General features: G+C 42.3%; 1 protein-coding gene across 4 annotated transcripts in view; it reads left to right on the top strand.

The window, feature by feature from the left end:
• The window catches only part of LOC117363086 (transmembrane 4 L6 family member 1-like), a 48,800-nt gene extending 43,695 nt beyond the window's left edge, over positions 1-5,105 (top strand). For all 4 annotated transcript variants that reach the window (XM_033950355.1, XM_033950353.1, XM_033950352.1 and 1 more), the window contains one exon: positions 2,108-5,105. In XM_033950355.1, the coding sequence (XP_033806246.1) occupies positions 2,108-2,112 (5 nt within the window). In that variant the 3' untranslated portion in view covers positions 2,113-5,105. The remainder of the gene's footprint in view (positions 1-2,107) is intronic.
• The last annotated feature ends 22,575 nt before the right edge of the window (positions 5,106-27,680 follow it).

The following is a 27,680-nucleotide window of genomic DNA, read 5'->3' as shown; positions in this document are numbered from 1 at the left end:
ATATATGAGTACATGTTCAAAATGTACCATATTTTTGCTCCATTAGACGCACCTGACCATAAGACACACCCTAGATTTAGAGGAGGAAAACAAGAAAATAAACATTCTGAACCAAATCCTCCCTGCCAGGCTCTGCACCCAACCCCACACTCCTTGCCAAGCTCTGTACCCTGCCTCCCCTCCCTGCCAGGCTCTGTACCCTGTCCACCCTCTGGTGGTCTAGTGGTAGGCCGAGACAGGGCAGGCCATGACAGGGCAATAGGGCAGGGACAGAGCAAGAAGGCAGATAGGGATGGGACAGGGCAGGCGGGTAGGTAGGTAGGTAGGCAGGCAGGCCTCCCCCCCATGCAGGCAGGCAGGCCCCCTCCCTCCCCAGGCAAGCAGCAGGAAAACCCCAGCCTCATCCTCGTTCCTCCCTATTTTTAATTTGGCAAGGCAGGCTCCGGCCTCTCCCTCCTCCCTCCCTACCCTCCAGGCAGGCGACAGGCAGGCCCTGGCCCTCTTCCTCCTCCCCACTGTCCCCACATGTACCTTTTTTTACTTATGGACGCGGCGCCTTGCTGAGAGCGGCGCACAAGGCTGGCTGGATGGTTCCTGCCACTTCTTCCGAGAACTGTCAGCTGATGCAGCTGCCTCCTCTGTTCTCTCACGGCATAGCGGCGCACCGGGTTGCCTGCCTGGTCCCACGCCGCTTCCCACAAGAACTCAGTTCTCGCGGGAAAAGGTGAAGGACCAGGCAGGCAACCTGGTGTGCCACTATGCCATGAGAGAACAGAAGAGGAGGCAGCCACATCAGCCGGCAGTTCTCAGAGGAAGTGGCGGGAACCAAGCAGCCAGCCTTGTGCACCACTCTCAGGGAGGGAGGGCACCGCATCCAGCAAGGGAGGGCGGCTGCATTAAAATAAGGTAAAGGGGGGGTTAGATATTCGCTCCATAAGATGCACCCTAATTTCCACCCACTTTTGGGGGAAAAAAGTGTGTCTAATGGAGTGAAAAATACGGTATATACATCAATATGGCAAGGAGGTGTAGTCTGGGTGTGTTATGGTTGGGACTAAGGTGGAGCAAAAAGATACACATGCATTCTCCATTTCAGAAAGGGAATGTACATTTTTTTCTGCTAACATCAATTGAGATTTATACCTGCTCCTGAGCATATAGTTAGATTGTGAGCCTGCTAATGCAGCTTAGTAAAAAGGCCTCCAATATACTTAGGGTTACCAGACATCCAGGAAAACATGGACATGTCCTCTTTTTAGAGGACTCTCTGGGTTCCTGGACAGATTTTCCAAAACCTGGCATATGTCTGGGTTTTGGAAAGCCCTGGGCTCCAGCGGCATCTGGATGGCCTTCAACAAGCATATGCAGATGATGTCAGATACATCCACACATGCCGGAGCCCCTACAGACACAGCTTGGAGGTTGGCAAAAGAGAGATGAGGCTTTTTGGGAGCGGGGCTTCTCAATTGAGTGGTTCATGTATACCAAGGTGTCATCTAGGCAAGCAGTTCTCACCTCAGTCCTTGGAAACCACCCTATCTATCTACTATAAACAAATACAGTCAAACCTTGATTTGCGAGTAACGCAGTTTGCGAGTGCTTTGCAAGCCTCCTGCAAACTTTAACTCGCAAACCGAGCGTTGACTCGCTAGGCGAGCCCCCACCCCACCCCCGAGAACCGGCTTCACCCCCCCTCCCCCACCTGTTGCAGCTCAAACCCTTACCTTGAGCGGGCAGGACACCAGCACACAGGACGTGCCGGTGCTGAAAGAGCCTGCCCCGCCTGCCGCTGATCTCTGCTGCGCTGCTGTGGGGCCTTGAGCATCTGCACATGCTCAAGGCCTTCTGGCTCCCACTCTTTCTGAGATTCTCATGACCCTAGCTGGCCCCAACATACAGGAGACTCAGTTAAAGTCTATCCACAGAGAATGAAAAAACACCTTTTCTAGATAAATGAACTTTTCCAGCCCCATATGCTTGTCCCAGTATGCATATTATGAAAGTTGTCATCTCTGATCCATTAGTTTTAATTTTTGTTTTAACTATTATTTGCAGTCTGTTTTCTTAAGCATTTTTATTTACTGGAAACATCTTTGTTGTCTTTCAGCTTGACTTCGTAAGAATGTGAACTTGGAATAAGAACATAAGAGTCCTGCTGGGTCAGATCAGTGGTCCTTTGAACCCAACACCCTTTCTCCAACAGTGGTCAGCGCAGATCACTTTGAAGTGCCCGTCAGATCCCCAAAATGGAAAGCCTATTTTATATTGTTGCCTCCAAGACGTGAGGGGTGGAGACGCCTGACGTTATCCAGCAAAATAATGGTTAATGGATGTGTGTTCTAGAAATGCATCTAAATCTTTTTAAACTCAGCTACATTACTAGGCTTGATCACATCTTCTGGCAGCAGCTTCCGCGTTTTGTTAAGCATTGATTGACAAACTAGGTAGAATTTGTCTTAACTATGCTCCTTAGCTTTCTGGCCTTTGGTCCTGGAACTGTTGAAAAGAGTAAATAATCATTCCTGATCAAGTTATGTCACCCATTTATGACTTTATAAACCTCTATCATGTCTCTTCTCCTAGCTAAAGAGTCCTAGCCTGTCAAGCTTTTCTCTGTAAAGAGCTATGCCATATTTGGTTTTGTCACCCTTCTCTGAACACTTTTTAACATTGCTATATCTTTGCTTAGATGTGGCTACTCGAACACACTTTACTCGGTGCAGTCACACTAGGGTTTGATACAGGGCACTATAATAATCCCTGTTTTCTTTCTTTCTGAATAATTCCTAGCGTTCTACTGGCATTTAGAGCCACTAGTGCATACTGAGCTGAATGTTTCAAAGTACTGTCCATAATGACTTCAAGATTTGTTTGCAGAGTGGTTACTCATAGTATGGAACTCAGCATTGTGCACCTACGGTTTAGACTTTATCCCGATCACTTTGTGCATACTGTATCTACTTTCGATTCCATCTGATATTTAGGAGGGAGGTTATCAAACTGTATTAGGGCAATAACCTGCATTATCAACCCCATAATGCAACTTAAAGAGCTGAAATTCTCAGTTTCTTGTCCTAACGCAGCACTCAATAAGTTACCCTGCAGCACCTAGTAATGAGATGCAAAACAGGCAAATGCATATAAAGCAGCTCATTATTATGAAACCAAATGCACAACGCAAGTCACGTTATAGTACTAAAATGACCACAGCCTGCAGGGTTTTACCCGCTACCCCAGATGGTCACCCCATGTTTCCTTAACATGACCCCTAGTGGTGCTACTTTGAGACTACTGCTAGGGCTGCCATTGTGAGACGAAACCAGCAAGGGCAGGAGTAACTGGTGATCACTCCTGCCCATGTACTGCCCAGTGGGCCTCTGGGGTAGGGGGGTTGATGTTTATGAGGGAGCAAACATCAGAGGGGCTTATGTCAGGGGAGGACTGAAAATTAGGGGAACTTTGCTTGGAGAGGGCTGAACATTGGGGGTCCGTTTGTTTATGGGTGTTGGGGAACATGATTGGGGGTAACCATCAAGAGTGATGAGAGAAATGATGCGAGTCTTGTTACATGTGGGCCGGTGGGCCACAACTTGGCAATCTGATGTTCCCAAGCTGTGATTCCTTACAATGCTGCTTGGGAAGTGGCTTGCAGGCAATGTTAATCCTTTGTATTAAATATTGAAGCAAAAATTATCATAAGCTTTTTAATAATCAATTATCAAACCTGAACCAAACACATAACATATTTTTTCCTTCTACATTTTTCAACAATTTTCACCATCACAGACCCCACTCTATGTATAAAAACCATGAAAGTTATTCAACAATAAGAAATGGGTAAAATGTCCACAATAAATAGTTCATAATCGGTATTGGTATCACTCTTTATCCAGAGCTAGAACTTTAAGTTGTCTTTATAATTGCTTCCGAGACAAGATGTGGAAAACGATATCATTTGATGATCTTAACAGCCTTCCTTTTCAGCCTTGCTACAAGTGTCTTCAGGAGACAAGACTTCTGTGTAGTAATCTGTAAGGCTACTTTCCTGTTTCCCCTACTTAATGACCAACCAACAGGGAAGAGAAACCTTTCCAAGGCTGCCTAACTGGACCAGAGTGTAGGCAAGTCTGACATTTTACCCATTTCTTATTGTTCAATAACTTTCACGGTTTTATACATCAGGTGGGGTCTGTGATGGTGAAAATTGGTGAAAAATATAGAAAGAAAAATATGTATTTGATATAGGTTTGATAATTAATTATTAAAAAGCTTTTGATAATTATTGCTTCAATATTTAATACAATTATTTTTGAAGTATATTTCTTAAATTGTTTCCAATTTTATTATTAATGTTAATCCTTTACCATGTGAGTCAGCATAACCTATGGCACAGAGAAACCACAGGCTGACGATTCCTGTAGTAAATCTAGGGGCAGTAAAAATTCTTCTTATACTACACCTTCATAACATCCCCCCTTAGACATCTGGTTCCCCAGTTTCACAAGGACATTCTGTGATTCCATAAAATCAGCTTGTGCTTTGAACAATTTTGTTCTATTTGCAAATTTGATCACCTCACCTCACTTTCTTTTTTTTTGCTTTTTCTAAGGTCATAAATAAATTTGTTAAACTATATTGGCCCAGTATTCATCCTTGGGGCAATTCCCTATTCACCTTTCTCCACTGAGACAATTGGCCAGTTAGACCTAGTTTTTGTTTCTCTCTTTTAACTAGTTCCCAATCTACCACTGAGAACCTTGTACTAAACCGCAATAAAATTGTAGAGTGAGGATATATTGCGCAACCTGGAATTCACTGGGGAGAGGCCTAAGACTCCGATTGGCCAGGATACCTAAGGCCCATCCCATAGGAGGTGCTTGAGGTATCCAGGCCAATCAGGGCCATAGGCCCCTCCCCAGTGCATCCCAGGATTTCACTTCCTCTCTTGCCAAATTTAACAAGAAATTTAGTACTTGTTTGTTGCTCTAATTCAAGCCCTGACATTCTCATGATGGCACACATAAACACGCGACAACAATAATGAACGCCACTCAGCAAGACACCGCCACACGTTGACATGAACACAGCTGTGAGACACTGATATACCAAGGTAATGAAACCTTATTGAATTGTTTGTACAGTGCTGCCAACAGGAAAGTTCATAAACTTAATTGTCAGACCATTAAGATGTGGGGGGGGGGGAAAAGTTGGGGGGAGGGCTTTCAGTAATGTGCTATTTTAGTACAGGTCCCATTTTATGTAATGAGACCTACTAATAACTGGGGTTAAGAGTAAAATAGCACATCTTAATAGTAGCCCACATTGATAACCTTCCTCCATAAACACTTTCCTTTTATAACATACAAAAGTCATTTGCCCACGTAAATTGTCTGAAAATTACCCAGGTTAAAGCATGCATGGAGGTGGAGCAACCCAATATGTGAAGGGATGCAGGGCAATGTGCAGAGGCTGATTGAGGGACCTCATTTGTATAAGTCTGCGTGTGTGTGCCTTTGAATCAACCATGTGATGTTTGCTATTGCCTTCACCCACACAGTGTGTGGCTCCACTATGTTGCTGCTGTCTGCATAGGGCCCTGCAGCCCAGAGTAGAGAATGACACGGCAACAAAATATGTCACTGTTCATGTCATTCCTTAGTGTCTATCTCAACCTCAGTCCTTTTACACCAGCATTTAATGCAAAGCTTGAGGGTCAGTGGCTGAGTCCATTCATACTCTGATTCTTATGTGAGCCAAGTCTAGGATAATGACGCCATTGTGACATCACTGATGAGGTTGGCTCTTAGGCATTGGTGGAATGAGGCATTATGACATCACAATATCTGCTCTGGATACCAGAGACTGTCATTCTTTAGTGTCTATCTCAACCTCAATCCTTCTACACCAGCATTCTTCAAAGCAAAGCTTGAGGGTCAGTGGTTGTGGCCATTCATACTCTGATTCTTCCCTATCTCCTTAAAGAATGACATGGAGATGGTTTCCCATGGAGATTGGAATAAATGGTGTCACTGTGTCATTCTCTAGCCTAGAGCACCTGGTACTTCACAGTGGTCCCCCATCCAGGTCTGATACTGCTTAGCTTCCAATGCCAAGAGTGGGCCTACCCAGGCCAGCCAGGCCATAGGCATGTAAGTTAGTAGGGGCTAAAAAACAAGACCAAAAGAGGGATCATATGCAAAAAAAAAAAAAAAAAAAGATGTCACTTAATGGTGTGGCTGACCCTGCATGGATATCAACATAGAAAATGTAGGCAAGCATGGAGGCGACCATAGTGGGTGGGGGTGGGGAGGGGTGGAGTAACAATGCATGTATTTTTGCATTGCCATCATTATGCATGTTACTTGAAGAAGTACCTTCCAAAAAGCAAGCACAACATCTCTCTATGTTATTTTTCTACAGACAATTTCAAAGGGAAAGTACAATCACATTTACAGCTGTTCTCCAGGTGTGATGCCCGTCTAGGTGCGACTTCAGCAGGATTTGGGCTGATATTTTATAAACACACATAGGTTTTTATAAACTAGGCACCCTGTTATAAAATTGCCACCACAGGTAAAACTAAATGCTTTCTAAACATGCACATAGTTTTATCTGCAGTGAAGGAGGGTGGGTTTTGAACAGTTGATTTTCCTTGGTAAATAGCTTTCTAACTTCCCCCCTTTGTAAAAGAAGCCCTAAATAGTCCTCCCCAGGTTAAGAGAAGAAATTGTGCTGTACACTATTTTACTAAAGACACATAGCAGCATAATCTGCATGTACACAGGAAACAGGTGAAACTGAATAAAATACACTTCTCCCTCCGTATTCGCTGTGATAGGGGATTAACAGAACCACAAATAACTTTTTCATATGTTATTCGCTGTTTTCTATTAAAAACCATTGTGAATAACATGGTGGGAGACCTGGCCTGTTCCTGAAGGAGAGGCAGAAACGGTGAAGAAAGTGCCGGGAATCAGCAATTTTCTCTGTAAATGCTTGGAATCAGCGATTTCTCTATGCAAGCTGATGTAATTTGGGGAGAGGAGCCAGCAAGCTAAAAACCACAAATAATCGAAAACGCGATTGCTGAAACCGCGAATACGGAGGGAGAAGTGTATGTGCTTCTTTGTTATAAAATGTTTCTTTGTATCTACTGCTGCTGTACCTTTTATTTCATGCTTCAAGGGCAAATGCTAACCTTTTCTAGCTCAGAGAAAGGCATCCTGGAAGTAATGGAAGTAAAGCCCGGATGTCTCAATCCATCCTCCTTTTTCTGGAGCCATAGGGGTAACTCGAATCCTCAGTGGTTCCCAACCCTGTCCTGGAGGAACACCAGGCCAATTGGGTTTTCAGGCTAGCCCTAATGAATATGCATGAAGCAAATTTGCATGCCTATCACTTCCATCATATGCAAATCTCTCTCATGCATATTCATTAGGGCTAGCCTGAAAACCCGATTGGCCTGGTGTTCCTCCAGGACAGGGTTGGGAATCACTGCCTTAGTGAACCATTTTCATGAGATTATGTTCATATTTATTTGTATTTACTGTTCTGCCTTATCTGTCAAGCAGGCCAAAGTGGTTTACAAAACAAATACAGTTAAAGGAAGAATAGGAAACAGAACATGAAATTACATGAAAGGAATGACATTTATTCCAGACAAGAGTGGAAAGCAAAGCAAATAGAAACAGGTGAAACCCTATCCCTCTCATGTGCATAATCCGATGAGGGAGGCACAGGGCACTTTATAAAGAAACATTAATTAAGATATGCTGGCAGGAATAAACTGGAAAGCCGACTGATATAGAATAGGTTTGATAAGCTCTGTAATAGAGGTCAGTCATATGGATGGAAATATGCACAATTTTACAGTTTATGTATCTCTTCGAACAGGGGTGTCAAAGTCCCTCCTCGAGGGCCGCAATCCAGTCGGGTTTTCAGGATTCCCCCAATGAATATGCATGAGATCTATTAGCATACAATGAAAACAGTGCGTGCACATAGATCTCATGCATATTCATTGTGGAAATCCTGAAAACCCGACTGGATTGTGGCCCTCGAGGAGGGACTTTGACACCCCTGCCTTAGAAAGTTGCAGAGGGGCTTTCCTTACGCCAGGCTTTCTGCCTGACACCCCCAAATCATCTTGACCTCACTGAGACACAAGATGGCCTAGATGCTTGCTGCGATCACGATCACGTACAACGTGAAGGTTGCCCTGTTGTATGGAGCTAGTGAGAGACTTTGCTCTCAGGTTGCCAGAGATTACAACATCACAATGCTGAATGACTCAGACACTAACACAAACATTCCAAGTCCTTCACAAATCACAGTCCTGTATTAGGTACATCCTGCTAATCACATAAGCAAACATTAATTTTATGACTGTTTGAGGTTGTTTCCAGTAGTCTGCCAATCAATTATTAAGTTTGTAGTTCACTAATTCAAGAGACCTCTGGTAAATACCAGATTACAGACACCAAAAGCTTAAAATGTATCTGGTAATATTTACTTTATGTGACAGACTGTTTTGTTTTTATCCGAGGGATTCTAGAGCACATTAACAGGTCAAGGAATACCTGGCTTATTTTAGCTAGTACTAGTTGGCTAAATGAATCCTCCTCCTCCACCACCACACCATTTCCAATAAAACCCACAGAAAGAGGGAGAGAGACGGTGTCAATCGGTGATGGAAAAGGTTCACTCTTGTATATTTCACTGGCTAACGTCTTCCCCATCCACTGCCTTGGGGTAATTTTATAGAGGATTTCTTACACATATGTGCCATTATACCCATATAAAATGCCACTTATGGAATTACCTCTACATACATTACACAACGGGACTAATTTTCAAAGCTCTTAGATACACAAGTACTATAAGTTTCAATGATACTTCGTGTGTCTAAATACTTTGAAAATGAGCCTCTATGTAACTTGTTTTTTGTTCCTGGGCAGTAAGAGGGAAATTCCAAAACCGGCCTCGAAATTGAAAAATGCCATTAGAAATGGCAAGGTTGAGGCACTTACTGGCGCCTAGATAAAAGGCATTGAATTTGCGCCTATTTAGGCGCTTTAGGCTGTTGAATGCCAAAGTAGGCATGGCCAATACCAGAAGTGGTGTTAGGTGGCCTAAAGCATCTATAGGGGTGCGAGATAGGTGGCTGAAATATAGGCTCAAAAAACCCTGGCCTACATTTCAGCCACCTATTTTTGCTGGAGGGATCTTATAAACTAGAACGCAGTTTGCCATCAGTTGATCGCGGCAGGGGAATTTTCCCCAATCAGCCTTAAGTGCCTAGACTAAGCAAGCGCCTTAAGCCCCTCCCTGGTGCATCCCAGGAAAGGGGAAGGCCCACCATTTTGAAGAGGTGGGCCTGCTGGCAGGAGGGAATGGGCATTCTGTCATTGGAAAGGTATGGGGAGGTGTCAGGGGGGCAGGGAACCCTGGCAGCGGGAGGAAGTGGGCATCCCTCCTGATGGAGGGGTTGTCTGGTGGGGTGGGGATCACCAGTGGTGGGAGAGAATGGGCATCCCTTCTGCCAGGACTGTCAGGGGTGTTGGAGCACTGTTGGGGGTGGGGGATCCCGGCGGCAGGACAGAGTTTTAAACTTTTTTTTTATATTGTAAACCACAAAGACATAATGATAGGTGGGATATCAATCAAATATATAATAAACTTGAAACTCCTGCTGAGAATGTCAGGGGGAGCTGTTGTTGGTGTCGGTGCATTGTGGTGGGGAGGCAATTGACCCCGGTGGCAGTGGCGCTGACAGTGAGAGGAAATGGGCATCCCTCCTGCCAATCCTGTACAGGGAATTTGGGGGGTCTGGGCAACGGCAGACGAGAGGGTGTTGGCAGGAAGGGAGACTCTCTTTTTGCTTCTCTCCCTGCAAGTTAATCAGCTGAGCTGGCAGATCTCGGGAGGCCTGTGGCTCAATTGATCTGGGCAGGGAAAGCAGCTTTGACAGGAAGGAGGAGCTGTGTTTAGCAATTGCTCTGAGCAATCGCTAGGCATAATCCCTCCCACTCTTTACTGGCGATTCTCTGCACAAATAGCGTACATGATATTATACTGAGAATCCCCATCAAATAAAAGTCGCTCACCCTACGGGCATTACATCAACACGCTGGATTTTACCGGTGAGTTTAGAGAATCTTCCTCTTGGTCCGCTGTGGCTAGTCCTGCCTTTAGTAGTGTGCCTTTGTGTCCCTGTTGTCGAAAGGCAGAGATAGCAAGGAAACTTGGTAAAACTGCCTTGGAGACCCATTAGGAAGGCCACCATTTTGAAGTCTCTGATGACCTCCCATCCATACTCATCCTCATCATACTTCAAGGTGCCTAGTAAAGTCTTGATGCTGTGGTAATCCTCTTTGAGGTGCACTGAGACCAGTGGAAGAGACAGGTACTTGTTCCTCATGGAGCAGCATGGTTTTGATGCTCTTGGATGAGCTGTCAATGAAGAGACGCCACTCATTTGGGTTACAGGTGATTCCAATTGCCTCAAAAAATCTGGTCACATTGTAGCTGAAGCAGAGCCCATCTTGATGGGTTCAGAAGATGGAAAAAGCTTGGTGACACTTTCTCTGCTCTATGACTTGCACACTTTCATCCAGCAAGTTCTACTGCTTGAGCCTAGACATCAAAAGCTCAGCATTGGACTTGGGGTGACCAAGATCTCTGATCAAGTCATTGAGGTCTTTTTGGTTTGGATATATGGGCTTCTCTCATCAGGTGCACCTCTGATATTATAAACTGGATCTACAACATCTCCCTTACTCTGACTTGCTGTTCTCTTCTAAAGACAGCTGCTCTCTCTCTGGGGGAGAGAGTATGGAGAGCTCAGGGCAATGTGACACCAGAGCAAAAGATGAAGGAATGTCCGGATATGTGACTGTAGATGCTATAGGTAGTGGAAAGCTACTTTGGGGAGGCCCAGGAGCATCTGAAAAGCCCTTACCGCCTGACTTTTTGTAGGTGGTAAAGGATCCTGTGTGTCTTTACTGCAGCATGCCAATGCATTGTGGGTACGCATGCCCATAAAATGCCTCTTCCTCCATCCATCTCTTCCCATAGCCATAGTCTTACCGCCGGACTCCGCCCCCACCAGGTCAGCCCATGTTAAAGCCTCCCAAACTCTCTGTGGCGCACTCTACAACTTACAGCACTCCTGCACTGCTGCACCTTTCTCCATTGGCACTTTTACAGTTAATTTTAAGTTATTTTATATATCTTATTAGTTTTATTTACCTGTTTGTGATTTTATTTTGTAGCCTTTGTTGTTCCTCCTTGCCTTTGCTGCCACGCAGCGGCGGCGCGCTGGACTCCGCCCCCACCAGGTCAGCCCATGTTAAAGCCTCCCAAACTCTCTGCGGCGCACTCTACAACTTACAGCACTCCTGCACTGCTGCACCTTTCTCCATAGGCACTTTTACAGTTAATTTTAAGTTATTTTATATATCTTATTAGTTTTATTTACCTGTTTGTGATTTTATTTTGTAGCCTTTGTTGTTCCTCCTTGCCTTTGGCGTGCCGGACTCCGCCCCCACCAGGTCAGCCCATGTTAAAGCCTCCCAAACTCTCTGCGGTGCACGCCGAAGGAGCACGCCAAAGGAGCAATTTATGCTCCTTAGTGTGCTCCTTCGTGCGCAAATTGAGGGCGCCACATTTTTTATTCCCTTACTCTACACTATTTTATTACTTGGTTTACTATTTTTAACTAATATTTTTTCTTTTTACCTCATTTTAAATTCAGAATCAGTATTCATCTCTAATCTTAGCATCTTAAAGGCTAATATGCTTTCAATCAATAATAACATCCCAGTTCATTGGGGTCACCGTCCTCTTTCTAAAAATATCACTTTGACTCGATCAAAAACAACCTTTGAAATCCCTACCTCCCTTAAACTTCCTAACTCAAACTCATCTAATCCCTCTTCTCTAAACCTAAATGTTCCCAAGAGAAATAATACAAACTTAACTATCGGCTTAATCAACGCTAGATCTATCAAAAAGAAATATCATCTTTTAAAAGATTCAATACAAGCTCAGGGATTCCACATCCTATGCATTATAGAAACTTGGCTTACAGAAGGAGAGGAAGCCTATTTAAGCTATTGTTGCCCCCCAAATTACAGCTATCTTTGGAATCACCGCCACAACCGTAAGGGTGGTGGTTTAGCCATCATTTTTCTAAACGGTCTGATCGAGTCTTGCGATCAATCAGTAGGTAATGTCCCTATCGAATTTTTACACGTTAAAATAAACTCCTATTCAAAATTGGATCTTCTTTTACCTTACGCTCCTCCTCCTATTGGACAAAATAATATTTCAACAATGCAAAATTTAATACTTGACCATTGCACAGCCTCCACCCATCCACTGATCTTAGGTGACTTCAATATTCATTTTGAAGATCAAACAAATTTAATTACAATGGACATGCTTACCTTTATTAACTCCATTAACTTATCTACAATCATTCACCAACCAACTCACACTGCCAAGCACACTCTTGATATGATACTGGTACCCAACAGCTCACCTTTTAAATATTCTGAGCCTCTAATTCATCCAATACCCTGGTCTGACCATTATCTTATATCTTGTAACCTTACATCTCAACAAATTATTTCGGACTCTTTACCTAAAACTCCAAAAATAATTTCATATAGAGACTTCTCTAAAATTGAATTAAACGACGTAACCACCATCTTTAATTCTATTAGTACAACGTTCCATTCTTCTTCCTTTGATGAACAATTACTAATTTGGGACTCCACACTAAAAGATCTCATTGATACCAAAGCTCCTCTATTATCTAAAATTATTTCATATCGTAAACTACATCACCCTTGGTATAACGAAGAGCTTTCGCTTTTGAAACTACAACAGAGATCACTGGAAAGAAAATGGAGAAAAGATAAATCTATTAGAAACCTACAACTTTACAAAGAACACGCATCATTTTACAAACAAAAAATTAATCAAGTCAAAAATAATTACTACAATAAAAAAATTATGGAAGCTAAAAATCCATCAGCTTTATACTCTTTAGTAAAGTCAATTTCTCCCTTATCAAGAAATAATACTACCCAAAAATGTTCTCTTTCAGCACAAGAACTTGCAGATTATTTTTCTACTAAACTAACTCTAGTTCGAAATACATTTCAACCAGCCACTTCTTTTCAACCTTTGGATAACAAAGATGCTTTATTTATCCCAACTTCCAAATGTTCCAAATTCAAAATCCCAACATTAAATGACATTGAACTCTGTTTAAGCAAAATTAATCTAAGGGGCACCTGTGACGAAATAATGCCGCCATTCTATTTCAAAATTTTTTTTTCATGTTTGGGACCTTTCATCCTATCCCTAATACAAAACAGTTTACTTTCGGCCTCTTCCCCAGAAATGGAAAAAATCCATAACTTTTCCAATTTTGAAAGATCCTAAAGTTACTCCAAATGAAATATCCAATTATCGCCCCATTGCAAACATTCCTTTTATGTCAAAACTTACTGAGAGACTGGTATTCGAACAACTCTCAGATTTCATCGAAACAACCAACGTCCTTCACCCACACCAAACTGGATTTCGAAAGTTCCACAGCACAGAATATTCCATGATAGGTTTGATCAATAACATCCACTACTTTCTCGATCACCATAAATCGGTAATTCTAATCTCCCTTGATCTAACGGCCGCCTTCGACACCATAGATCATGATTTATTATTAGAACATCTTGATTCAATTGGTATTAAGGACCAAGTTTTGGCTTGGTTCTCTTCCTTTCTTTCCAACCGCTCTTCTGTCATCAGCTTTAACGATAATACTTCCAAAAACTTTTCCTCAGATTACGGCATCCCACAAGGTTCAATACTTTCTTCCCTTCTTTTCAATATATTCCTTTCTCCACTTCTAAACTTAGCTCAGTCTCTAGGTTTTACAACTTTTGCATACGTCGATGACATACAACTTATTCATCCTATAGACCCTGAAAACTTGGATGATATTACACGTATCAATAATAAACTTGTTTCAATAAAAAATTGGCTTTTCACAAACAAATTAGCTTTAAATCTCAATAAAACAAAAACAATGCTCTTCTCCTGGAAAAGAGATACAAAATTAATTTCTCCAATCACTATTAATAATACTGTATTAGAATTGGTTACTTCTATAAAAATTTTAGGCGTTTGGATAGATGATAAACTTACTTATCATGACCACATCAGTAACACAGTAAAAACGTGCTTTTATAAATTACGTTTAATCCGTTCACTTTCCAAGTTCCTACAACCCGAATCTATTAATATTCTTATCCATTCGTTAATAATCTCCAAAATAGACTACTGTAACTCTCTTCTTATTAATATCACACAAAAAGAAAAAAGAAGACTGCAATTAATACAGAATACTGCTGTGAAATTAATTTACAATGCAAAAAAATATGATCACGTCACCCCCCTGTTAATCAAATCTCACTGGCTCCCGGTAAGTCACCACATTACCTTTAAATTACTACTTTTAGTTTTCAAATCCATAAATTTTAATGAGCCACAATTTATCAATAGATGGCTAATTCCCTACAACACTACATGCTCTCTTCGCTCAACCTCTTCTAACCTTCTTTCGGTTCCTTCGTTGAAAGTAATAGGTATCAGACGACACGACATGTTTTCAATTATGGCCCCTCAGTCATGGAATCTCTTACCACAATATATTAGAGAATTAAAAGATTTAGCTGTATTTAAAAAAACACTAAAAACATTTTTCTTTAAAGATGCTTACGATACATAATTATTTCAATAATAGTTTTTTTTAACTGATTAACTTAGAATTCCCTCCTATGTGTTCTTTCTTTTTTTTGTTTCTCTCTCTTTCCTGTCTAAACATTGTAATTTCTCCCCTATTTATCCTCACTACTCATGTATGTTTTCACCCATAACTAATATATTTTTTTTAAATTATATGTATGTATTTTTATATGATAACAAAAGTTAGTTTATATATTGACACCAATGTTTTATTTGTATTTTTTTGTAGCATTGTACATCGCCTAGTAATTTAAAATAGGCAATTCATTAAGAATAAATAAACTTGAACTTGAACTTGAACCTGAATTGCTGCACGTTAAAAATATACAATATAAGCATATGCCGGATGTATAGTAACAGACACCAATTAGTTCAATTAAAAGTTTAAAACATGTGAGCAAAAACTGACAATTGGCATTGCTGCTCTTATTTCAAATCTCTTCTAATGGACCCTCCTTTTTTGTCTTTTACAAGAAAAGAGCAATCCAGGATTTGTCTGGAACTGAAGAACCCCTGCAATACACTAACTAGAGTTATGTTAGATACAACCACTAGATGGCAGCAATCGTCTTCTAGAAACTGATAACCTGATTTAGTTTTAATTTTAATTTATTTCTTATATACCGCTAAACTCCGCTAGGATTCTAAGCGGTTTACAGAAAAATAGACAATAGGGTGCATTAAAATTATAAGTAAAATAGGTACTTAGAAACAGTGGCGTACCTAGGGGGGGCGGGCCGCCCCGGGTACCAGCTCATTAGGGGTGCTCGAGCCTTGGAGTCATGGCCCGGGAACTTCCCTGCTATGGCCCGACTCCAAGGCTTCCGCGAGTCCCCGAAGTGATCCTGCCTGAGCCCTCTCTTTAACTTCCATTCCCCCACGGCCACACCCCCCGTCGCCGTCGGAGCTTGGTCAGCAACTTCCGGTTTCCGGCTGGGTGGAAGCAAGAAAGGGAGCCCGAGCCGCGTGGGACACTGCAATTAAGGCAGGAACTGAGGGTGAGTATCGCTGGGCTGCTTGGCGGTGGTTTTATTGTTATTTTTTTTTTCTGCCCGAATCAATTTTTAAAAAACCCCCAAATCGGCCTCCCGAATCATCAACTGACCCTCCCCCCTAAAGCAGGATCAGCAACTTCCGCTTGCTAGCCGGCTCCTGCTTTAGAGGGCGAGGGGGGAGGGTCAGTTGGGAATTGCTGCAATGTCCTGCTTCCCCTCTGGCCTCCTGACCCGTACCTAATTGCATTAGACAGTACTAGATGGGGGGTGTAGGCCTTAAGGGGTGGGGTGTAGGCCTTAAGAGGGAGGTGTAGGCCTTAAGGGGGGGGGACAGACCTTTGGGTGGGAGGTAAAGACCTTCGGGGGGGTGTAGGCTTTCAGGGGGGGACAGATCTTCGGGTGGGGGGGTGCAGGCCTTCAGGGGGGTGCAGGCCTTCAGGGGGGGTGCAGGCCTTCAGGAGGTACAGGCCTTCAGGAGGTACAGACCTTCGGGGGGGTGCAGGCCTTCAGGGGGGTGCAGGCCTTCAGGGGGGGTGCAGGCCTTCAGGGGGGTGCAGGCCTTCAGGGGGGGTGCAGGCCTTCAGGGGGTGCAGGCCTTCGGGGGGGTGCAGTGCAGGCCTTCGGGGTGGGTGCAGGCCTTCGGGATGGGTGCAGGCCTTCAGGGGGGGACAGACCTTCGGGTGGGGGGTACAATCCTTCGGGGAGGGTGCAGGCCTTTAGGGGTGGGGTTTAGGCCTTCAGAGGGTGACAGACCTTCGGGTGGGAGGTAAAGTCCTTCGGGGGGGTGCAGGCCTTCAGGGGTGGGGTGTAGCCCTTCGGAGGGGGGACAGACCTTCGGGGGAGGGGGGTCCTGGTGTAAAAGTACACAGAGGGAGAGAGGGAAGAGGGGGTTCAAAGATACGTGCATATGCCAGACTTTGGGGGTTAGAAATAATGGGTCTAAAAACAGAGGAGTGGGAGAGAGATGGTGCATAATGGGATTTAGGGAGGGAAAGAACAGAAAGGGAGAGAACTTGGAAACAGGGGATGGTGTGGAGGGGGGATAGAGATACTGGATAGGAGGATAGTTGGGAACAGAAAGGGAGAGATGGTGGATCCTGGGATGGTGGGGAGTTGAGAAAAGGTGAATCTGTGGATGGAGACAAAAAAAAGGAAAGATGCCAGATCTCCGGGAGAGGGAAGGGAAACGGAAGGGGAGGACAGAGATGGCAGACGGATGGTTAGCACGGAGAAAGGAGACCCTGGCAAGCAAGACAACAAGAGCCTGGGACCAACAAGATTTGAATATTAACCAGAGAACAAAAGGTAGAAAAAATAATTTTATTTTCTGTTTTGTGATTACAATATGTTAGATTTGAAAAGTGTACATGAGACAGCTTGAAATGGGAACTTTTCTATTTTTGTGAATGGCAAGGCTGAGTTCAGTTAAAATATATGCTTTATAAGAAAATATAATAATGTGTTTTATAAAGTTTATAAGCATTGCTGGCATACTCGGTGAGGTGTTCCTAGTGTTGGTGGTGGTGGTAGCATGTCAGTGTGTTGAGAGGAAGAGGTAGTCTGGGAAATTCTGCTGAGCAAACTCTGGGCCCATTTCCACCCCCAGTTAGTCCACTCCACTCAACTGGTTCACACACTGAGTGGGTCTTTGGGTGTTATTTCTGGGTAGTTGTTTTAGAATCTCTTCCAGTGGTTTGTCAGTATCTCCTTCTGGTCCAAGGAAGGAAACTTTGTCAACCTTAGCATTGACCTTCAGAATATGTTTGTAACAGCGCTGCTTGTGTGGCATTAGGCTATGTAGTGATCGAAAGAAAAAAACAGACCTTTGCACATTTTTGCACTATATGGTGGGTGTATGAGGAGATTCATTTCCTGCACAGTTAAGTCCGTGTGAAGTTACCTTGTGCTGTATTTGACATCTAGCAAGGTCTCTGTTTGGAAGGAAAGATCTAAGCTTAAAAATGAAGTGGCCAGAAGTTATGTTAAAAGTAGATAGTGTAGCTGGTTTTAAGAAAGGTTTGGACAAATTCCTGGAGGAAAAGTCCATTGTCTGTTGTTAAGACATGGGGGAAGCGTCTGCTTGCCCTGGATTGGTGCACTCAGCAGCAACAAATACTAGTTTTGGCTGGCTCTTTCCCCGCATTTCTCCTCTCTTCCCCACGATTTAATATCCAGTTCAGGCAGTAAGTAAATACATCGGCAGGGGGGGTCTGGTAAGTCTTGGGGGCTGGGGATGGAAGGTGAGAATCAGTTCTGTAGGCTATCAGAAATTTGCTTAATTATCTACTCACACAGAAAAGCAGTAAAGTCAATAGGTTCTCTGAGTGGGAACAACCTGTTTGATCTTGCACTCTTGTGATTGACCAATTGTTTATCACTGTTTAATTTATCACATTGATTAATTTGAGCATACCTGAGGTGTCCTATGATGGTGTGCACTGCAGGCAGAGGGTGATTAACCTGTGCCTTATTGTGTAAAGTGCTGGAGAATTCTCTCCTCTCGCTTACCTCTCACGCTGAGGACACCCTGCTTCAGTATAATCATTTATATGATTTATCTTATAAACATTATTACGTGGTCTTTTCCTCAAGTGTTGAGACATCAGGTTGTTCCCACTTGGAGAACCTATTGACTTTTACTGCTTTTCTGTGTGGCTTTAACATTTTTGCTATTCAGTATACCTAAACTATTATTCAGTAGAAAAATTTGGTTTGTTCAATCAAATCCTGTGTGGACATTGGACTTCTATGAGTGAATGTTCTGCTTGATTGAACAAACTAAATTTTTTCTACTGAATAATAGTCTAGGTACAATGAAAGTAAATAGCAAAAATGTTTGAGTAGATAATTAAGGAAATCTTTTTCATATTGCTTGCTTATGGACTGGGAAAAAAGACTGTTCAAGCAAATGTCTCCAGAACTGCTTTAGAGGAAAAATGTGATTTTTTTTTTTAAGTACTTTGTGAAATTTATTGTTGTTGTGAAATTTATTGTTGTACTTTGTTTAAACTTAAAAAGCTGTGTCATTAACAGTGAATCGAATCGAAAAATCGATTCAACAGGGTGAATCGAATCGAATGAAATATTTTTCTCTGAATCGGGCAGCACTATTGGCTACCATGAGAATGGGCTACTGGGCATGATGGACCATTGGTGTGACCCAGTTAGGCTATTCTTATGTTATGTTCTCATCTGTAGGGGCCTTTATTTTCACTTCTTATTTTAATGTATTTTTTTCCTGGGAACTTATCAGTGTTTTTTTATAATGGGAACAAAAATGGAAGAGAATTATTGTGTGTGGAATGGGGGGGTAACTAATTTCTTCAGCTAAATAATTCAATCCACTTCAAACAGACATAGGAGAACTCATGCACCATTCACACACCCTCCAACCAAAAACGTCAAAAGAAAAAAACTGTTTGACAACCTCCTAGCCATTCGAGCTGCAACACTTGACCCCCAACTCTACAACCTATTGACCTCGACCACAAACTACAAAACCTTCAAAAAAGAAATAAAAACCCTTCTATTCAAAAAACACATAAAACCGAACTAACATAATCAGAACTGTCCCAAGCATCACCTGCAACTACTCCATATGTACTTCTGATGTCATGACAATTCAGACATAATTTATGTTATGTTATGTTTGGAATAATAGTTAGAAACATAGAAACATAGAAATAGACGGCAGATAAGGGCCACGGCCCATCTAGTCTGCCCACCCTAATGACCCTCCCCTACCTTTCTCTGTGAATAGATCCCACGTGTCTATCCCATTTGGCCTTAAAATCAGGCACACTGCTGGCCTCAATCACCTGTAGTGGAAGACTATTCCAGCGATCAACCACTCTTTCAGTGAAAAAGAATTTCCTGGTGTCACCTCGCAGTTTCCCGCCCCTGATTTTCCACGGATGCCCTCTTGTTGTCGTGGGACCCTTGAAAAAGAAGATATCTTCCTCCGCCTCGATGCGGCCCGTAAGATACTTGAACGTCTCGATCATGTCTCCCCTCTCTCTGCGCTCCTCGAGCGAGTATAGCTGTAATTTGTCAAGCCGTTCTTCATATGGAAGATCCTTGAGTCCCGAGACCATCCGGGTGGCCATTCTCTGCACCGACTCCAGTCTCAGCACATCCTTGCGATAATGTGGCCTCCAAAATTGCACACAGTATTCCAGGTGGGGCCTTACCATGGATCTATACAATGGCATAATGACTTCCTCCTTACGGCTGACGAAACCCCTTCGTATGCAACCCATTATTTGTCTTGCCTTGGATGAAGCCTGCTCCACTTGATTGGCAGACTTCATGTCCTCACTGACGATTACCCCCAAGTCTCGTTCTGCTACCGTTTTTGCTAGGATCTCGCCATTAAGGGTATAAGACTTGCATGGATTTTGGCTGCCCAGGTGCATAATTTTGCATTTTTTGGCATTGAAGTTGAGTTGCCATGTCCTAGACCAGCGCTCCATACATATATGAGGTTCAATAAAAGAAAATTTTCACTGCCTGTTTCTATTCTGACCATTTATTCCATTTCATGGTTATTGCAAAAAAAAAAAAAAAAATTTTACATGGGGGGGGGGGGGGGTGTCAAAAAATGATGGGCCCCGGGTGCCACATACCCTAGGTACGCCACTGCTTAGAAATTCCCTTACTGTCCCGAAGGCTCACAATCTAACTAAAGTACCTGGAAAAATGACAATTAGTAGAGTAATGAAGAAATAAAATAGAGAATAGATGAGAAAAATAAGAAAATAAACATTTTAATAAGACTACAATGATCTAAAGGACTTTGAAAGGTTGAAAAAAGTTCTGCAGTGGATTCTAGTATATTGGAGAAGAAAAACTGAGTGAAAAACATTGATTTCATTTATTTAAAATGTATTGACTATTCCTGATTACTAAGTGTTATATTTATTGTTAATTTGTTTGGATATATTGTTACACTTATTGTAAATTTGAAAATGAATAAAGAATTAAAAATAAAATAAAATAAAAAATAAAATGTATTTGTATTCTGCCTTATGTTATTTCAACCAGCATTAGTGAATAGTACATACACTTGTTTCTCTATGTGGACTTTGTTGGCGTTTCAAATGAAAGTATGTTCTGGATGGACAGATAGAGGAAAGAAAGGAAGATATAGCAGAGGGAGATATTGCAACAAATATGCACACAGTGAAACAAGAAATTTACAAAAGTGCACAGAAGAAATGATTAGAATGAATAGCAGAGAAAATGAGGAGAGTACAGAAGTAACAAAATGCTATGGAAACAAGATGAAAGGACACAACAAAGAAAAATGGGGAGACCCAATGATCCACAGTGAAAACAATTCACCAATGAAAACAAAAAATTGTGGATACAGATGTTCTGGAGATAATTTATTACACATTGACATATAAAAACATGAAAATTCAATGAAAAAAGTACAATGATAAAAAATACAGTGACAAAGATCCAACCGGACCCTACACGGTCCGTGTTTCAGCGAACATGCCTTCCTCAGGGGTCCAATGGTTTGCAACCTCACATATAAAGCGTTTTTTGTTGGTTTTTTTTTGCTACTTCAGCTTGGACTGTTTTCAATCCAATTCTTTATATGTGAATTTGCAAACCATTGGACCCCTGAGGAAGGCGTGTTCGCTGAAACACGGACCGTGTAGGGTCCGGTTGGATTTTTACCATTGGATTTTTTATCATTGTACTTTTTTCATTGAATTTTCATGGTTTTATATGTCAGTGTATAATAAATTATCTCCAGAACATCCATATCCACAGTTTTTTTGTTTTTGTTTTCAAAGAGATGAAAGGATACAGAATCCAGAATCAAACCAGTAGAAGAGATGGAGAAACCAGAAAAATGATCTACCACTAAAGAAATGGGGCAAGAGAGACACAGCGCTAGCAGAGCCCTGTAGAGAAGGGACAATATAAAAAGTACAAACAAAATGTAGAAGCATGAAGGGTACTAAGAAAGCTAGAATGGCTAGTAGGGAAAAAAAGAGGTATTGATGCCCCTGCATAAGACTCTAGTGAGACCTCACTTAGAATGTTGGGTACAATTCTGGAGGCCGCACCTTCAAAAAGATATCAACAAGATGGAGTCTGTCCAGAGGAAAGCTATTAAAATGGTGGTAGGCTTCATCATAAGGTGTGCAGGGACAAAGATCTCAATATTTATACTTTGGAAGAGGGTTTGTTAGAAGAAATTTGAAATAAGAGCAGTGATGCCAATTGTTTTTCTCTCACACGTTTTAAACTTTTAATTAAACTCATTTGTGTGTGTCTGTTATTATATATCCAGTATATACTTACACTGTAAATTTTTCTTCATGTGATACTTTGAAAAACTGAACGATTTACCATGGTGGTAAGAGCTACCACGGCTGTGGGCCGAGATGGGTGGAGGAAGGGGGTGTGTTGTGGGCATGTGTACCCGCAATGAACTGGTGCGCTGTGGTAAAGACTAGAGAATGACACAGGGACAAATTTCTCCCCGTCCCAGTGAGTTTTGTCGCATTCCTGTAAGCTCTGCCTTAACCGCACAAGCTTCAAACACTTATAACTTTAAAGTGTTTGAGGCTTGTGCAGATGAGAACGGAGCTTGCAGGGATGGAGCAGGGACAGGAAAAGAACTCGCGGGGATGGGACAGGAAAAGGAGTCCCCACGGGGATGGGGAAAAATTTATCCCCGTGTCATTCTCTAGTAAAGACACACAGGAGCCTTTACTACCTACAAAAAGGCAGGCGGAAAGGGCTTTTCAGATGCACGGTTGCACATAATTCGTGGCAAGTGCAAAAGCTTATTGCACTTCAGTGACTTTCCTTCTGCTTTGGGGGTCAGAAACTAGTCCTGTAGTCATAGCATTAAACTGTAGTTTAGGAGAAGTCATGGGATGTAAGTTAATGATTCTCATCACCCCTGACTCTCTGTGTGACTCAGCCGTGTCACTTTATCTTCACATGCTTCTAGGCTCAGCACATTATTTATTTTTTTTCTTGAAGGAAAACCTAATGCGGAAACTTTTAATGCTTTTCTTAGCCAAACTTACATATTATTATATATACATTATTGATTTTTATATTATCACTATATTATCACCCGGCGTTGCACGGGTATTTAATTATAGCAATAACACTGTAAATGGATTCAAATAAAGATACTTTATAGTGGTGAATGAAATTATTTTTTTACAGCTTTATAAAAAGTACAATATTCAAATTATAATGTGAAATATTTGACAAAATGAATACAATACAACTAACACAAAACTTGATTATAAACAACAATTTTAGTTTCACCTCCAGGAGCAAGAACATATAAATTCTTGGGTGAACCCACCCTTGAGCAAGCAACATAGAGTTGTCCATGGGAAAAACAGGGGGATCTTAAATCCACTCCACAGTATGTAATAGTCTGTCCCTGTGATTTGTTGATTGTGATAGAGAATGCAAGTCTCACTGGAATTTGCAATCTCTTAAACTGAAAAGGAAGATCTGTTGGAATAAGTGGTATCCGCGGGATAAATACGGTTTCACCTTGTCCCTTTCCGGTTAAGATAGTTGCTTCAATTACATTGGCCAGTAACCTCTTTACACAAAGCCTTGTGCCATTGCAAAGTTTTGGTGGGTCAAGGTTGCGAAGTAAAATAACTGGAGATCCCACTTTAAGTAAAAGACGATGTGGTGGTAATCCAGCTGGATCAAGTGAGTTTAGGAATTCTGTTGGGAAATTGATGACCTCATCAGCATCTACCACTGTATCAGTAGAGTTGTATTCAGTGACTGCGCCTGGTAACATGGCAAGTATTTGATTGTTTATTCTATGGACATCTTCATTTTTAGCAGCAAGAATGGCCCTCTCTCGCAACCAGTTAAAATTGATATAGTTTTCTTTAACTGCTGGATAGACTGCATCTATTAGCTCTGCAACTGATGACACCAGATTACAAAAATTATAAGCCAATTTTATTGTGCCAGAAGACTCAACTGGTAATCTACCTTCTCCAATTTCGAGTAGTTGGTTTGAGAAAATTAGCGCACTTTCATCCCCCAAATCTACTCTCATGTTTTGTTTTAAAGTTATTTGTCTCCAAGTCTCCACAGAAATGAATGTTTTAAACATGCATGTATCTCATCAGCTGGTGTTGACTTTGGGATGACAGGCAGAGTTTGACGAAAAGTTAGAACATACAAACTCTATATGTATGGTGTCCGTGGTAGAATAGAAACGATGTCCCTAGTGGTTATAGTGTCATTGAAAGTGTTTTATAGTTGGAATTACTGTGAGAATGGCAGCTTTTTCCATTTTTTTCCATTGACATGAATGGGTGAAATCTGATTTTCTGTTTGTAGCTCCGCCCACGTGTGCAGGTGGGCCGCGAGACCCCCAGAACATATCACCCCAGGTAGTGAGGGATCTGCATACCAAGTTTCGTTCAAATCGGTCAAGCCGTTTTTGCGTGATCGCGGCACATACATACACACATACATACCTCCGATTATATATATATAGATGTAGTTATAATGTACTTTTAGGGATCCTTTTATCAAGCTGCGGTAGGGGTTTAACACGCGTAATACCACGCATTAAAACGCTTGCTGCGCTAGCCGCTAATGCCTGCATTGAGCAAGCGTTAGTTTTTTAGCCGGCTGCGGGGGTTAGCGTGTGATGAAATGTCCGACGCGCTAACCCCGCTAGCGCGGCTTGATAAAAGGACCCCCTTAATCTTTTTATCTATACTTATTTTAATTTATATTGTGTTTTCCTTATTCATTAGTTTTAATGCTTGTATTAGTTACTTACAATTTTATTATGTATGATGTTATTATTATATTGTATGCTGAGTATCTATTGTGTAAACCGCTATGAACTGCTGGTTAGGCGGTATAAAAAAATAAAATTATCATTATTATTATTATTACAGTGCGTGCCTAGGGAAATCAGTTGTTTTTCCGTGATCTTGTTATTAGTACTAATGTAGAAATAAAGGATATAATCAATAAAAACAAAACATTACTTATCTATTTATTTACTCCATATTTTACAAACGCGTAGCGTGGGTTCTAGCCCAGCAGCGGCCTCAACTGCTCCAACGCTCATAGAATTCCTATGCATGTCGGAGCAGTGACTGCCGCTGCCCGCGCTGAAGCCCGCGCTAAGTGTTCGTAAAAGAGGGGGGTTCATTTGTTTTCTATCCCGTTTTCCCCGTGGAGGTCAATATTTAGCTGTCGGTGTCATGGCATGGAAATTCAATACCAGGCCGAGTCTGGACTTCAGCATTGGATTTCTGTGTTTGAAGCTGGCGAAAAAGCATATCAAGGAGCCTTTTCTGGCCAGTTAAGTTGCTTTGAATGTCGAGCTGATAGAAAAATAGAAACATGATGGAAGATAAAGGCCAAATGGCCCATCCACAGTAACCATTATCTCCTCCGCTCCCTATTGGCTAAGGCTCTTAACATTTGCATCTCCTCTTCCTATAGGCTAAGGCTCTGTGTACCTGCATTGTGAGGTCATAGAGATGCCCATCCGCAGTAACCATTATCTCTTCCTCTCTCTAAGAGATCCCACGTGCCTATCCCAGGCCCTCTTGAATTCAGACACAGTCTCTGTCTCCACCACCTCTTCTGGGAGACTGTTCCACGCATCTACCACTCTTTCCGTAAAAAAGTATTTCCTCAGATTACTCCGGAGCCTATCACCTCTTATCTTCATCCTATGCCCTCTCATTGCAGAGTTTCCTTTCAAATGAAAGAGACTCGACTCATGCGCATTTACATCACATAGGTATTTAAACGTCTCTATCATATCTCCCCTCTCCCGCCTTTCCTCCAAAGTATGCAAATTGAGATTTTTAAGTCTGTCCCCCTATGCCTTAAGACGAAGACCATGCACCATTTTAGTAGCCTTCCTCTGGACCGACTCCATCCTTTTTATATCTTTTTGAAGGTGCGGCCTCCAGAATTGTACACAATATTCTAAGTGAGGTCTCACCAGAGTCTTGTACAGGGGCATCAATGCCTCCTTTTTCTTACTGGCCATACCTCTCCCTGTGCAAGCTAGCATCCTTCTAGCTTTCGCCATCACCTTTTCAACCTGTTTGGCCACCTTATTTGTTCTCTTAGGCTTCCACAGCGGACCATTGCCACTGTTTGGGTAAGTGAAACCGACATTTCAGCCATCATGAAGAAAGCCACAGCCCAATGGCTGAAATGGTTCCATTTACCTGGACGCAGCACGACCTGGCCATAGTGATCTATATAAGGCAGTATGCTTTTATTGGACACACTATTATGATAAAGGCATGCCATGGGTCAATCAGCCTGGAAGAAAAGGAACAATTCCAGTAGAAGAATGAAAATGGAACCTGATAGGAGGAACATTAGAAGGTATTTTGTTCAGCTCTCCTACTGCCTTTGATATAAAGAAGTGTGTAGGAATGCAGCTAGCAGTTTAAGCTTGCCACCACAACCTAGAATTCAAACCAGACTATATTAGTATTGGAAGTTGCTGCCACAGGAATAGTGACTAAGGAGAAAGAGTCCTGCAAGCAGTCAGCTGGTGCCTCTCCCCATCTCCAGCATCTTGCGGCACACCTGGAATCTGTCGGGGCACACAGTTTGCGATACGCTGGTCTAAATCATGAGCCCTCCAGGAACAGAAAATACTTGCAGGTGGTGTATAAAAAATTAGAATAAATATTTGTGGATCTCTTTATAAAGGCAGTTAATAAATATGTTTATTACGGTGTCAGGTCAAAAGCGTGCCGGGACAAAGGCGTGTGCAGACAATTGAGCGCAGCTTGGAGGTGCGCGCCGCAGAAAATTACTGTTTTTAGGGCTCCGAAGGGGGGGCATGGGGGGAACCCCCCCACTTTACTTAATAGAGATCGCGCCGCATTGTGGGGGCATTGTGGGGGCATTGTGGGGGGTTTGGGGGTTGTAACCCCCCACATTTTACTGAAAACTTCACTTTTTCCCTGTTTTTAGGGAAAAAGTTAAGTTTACAGTAAAATGTGGAGGGTTACAACCCCCCAAACCCCCCATAACACCGGCGCGATCTCTATTAAGTAAACTGGGGGGGGCTCCCCAACAAAAACCCCCGTCAGAGCCCCTAAAAATTGTAATTTTCTTTGGCGTGCGCCTCCGTCTTGTGCTCAGTTGTCAGCGCGCGTGTCTTTGTCTTTCATGGGGTTGTCTATGAACCCTTAGAACATAAGAACAGCCTTATTGGGTCAGACCAATGGTCCATCAAGCCCAGTAGCCCGTTCTCACGGTGGCCAATCCAGGTCCCTAATACCTGGCCAAAACCCAAGGAGTAGCAACATTCCATTCAGAATCCTAAAGAATAGCAAGATTCCATAATCCCAAAGAGTAACAAATGACTCCGGAACCCCAAACAGTAGCAACATTCCATACAGAATCCCCAAAGAGTAGCAAGATTCTAGAATCCCAGAGACAAGCAACATACCGATCCAGGGCAAACAGTGGCTGCCCCCATGTCTTACTCAATAACAGACTATGCACTTTTCCTCCAGGAACTTGTCCAAACCTTTCTTAAAACCAGCTATCTGTTCTTACCACAACCTTTGGCAATACGTTCCAGAGCTTAACTATTCTCTGAGTGAAAAAATATTTCCTCCTATTGGTTTTAAAAGTATTTCCCTGTAACTTCATCCCCTGGTCTTTATCATTTTTGGCAGAGTGAAAAATTGATCCACTCCCATCCTCTTTTATGTCTGCACAAAAAGAGGGTGACTGTTAGTTCACTGAAGGAGACAGACTCAGAGAAAGAGGATCTGAAGCCTTGTGGCCTGGGGCAAATTGTTTTTTCTAAGCTGTTCTGAAGAACCTTGCTTG

The sequence above is a fragment of the Geotrypetes seraphini genome, chromosome 6 (assembly GCF_902459505.1).
Source record: "Geotrypetes seraphini chromosome 6, aGeoSer1.1, whole genome shotgun sequence".
Classification (NCBI taxonomy): Eukaryota; Metazoa; Chordata; class Amphibia; order Gymnophiona; family Dermophiidae; genus Geotrypetes; species Geotrypetes seraphini.
Note: the sequence above shows the minus strand (reverse complement) of the source record. Positions and strands in the feature narration are given on the sequence as shown.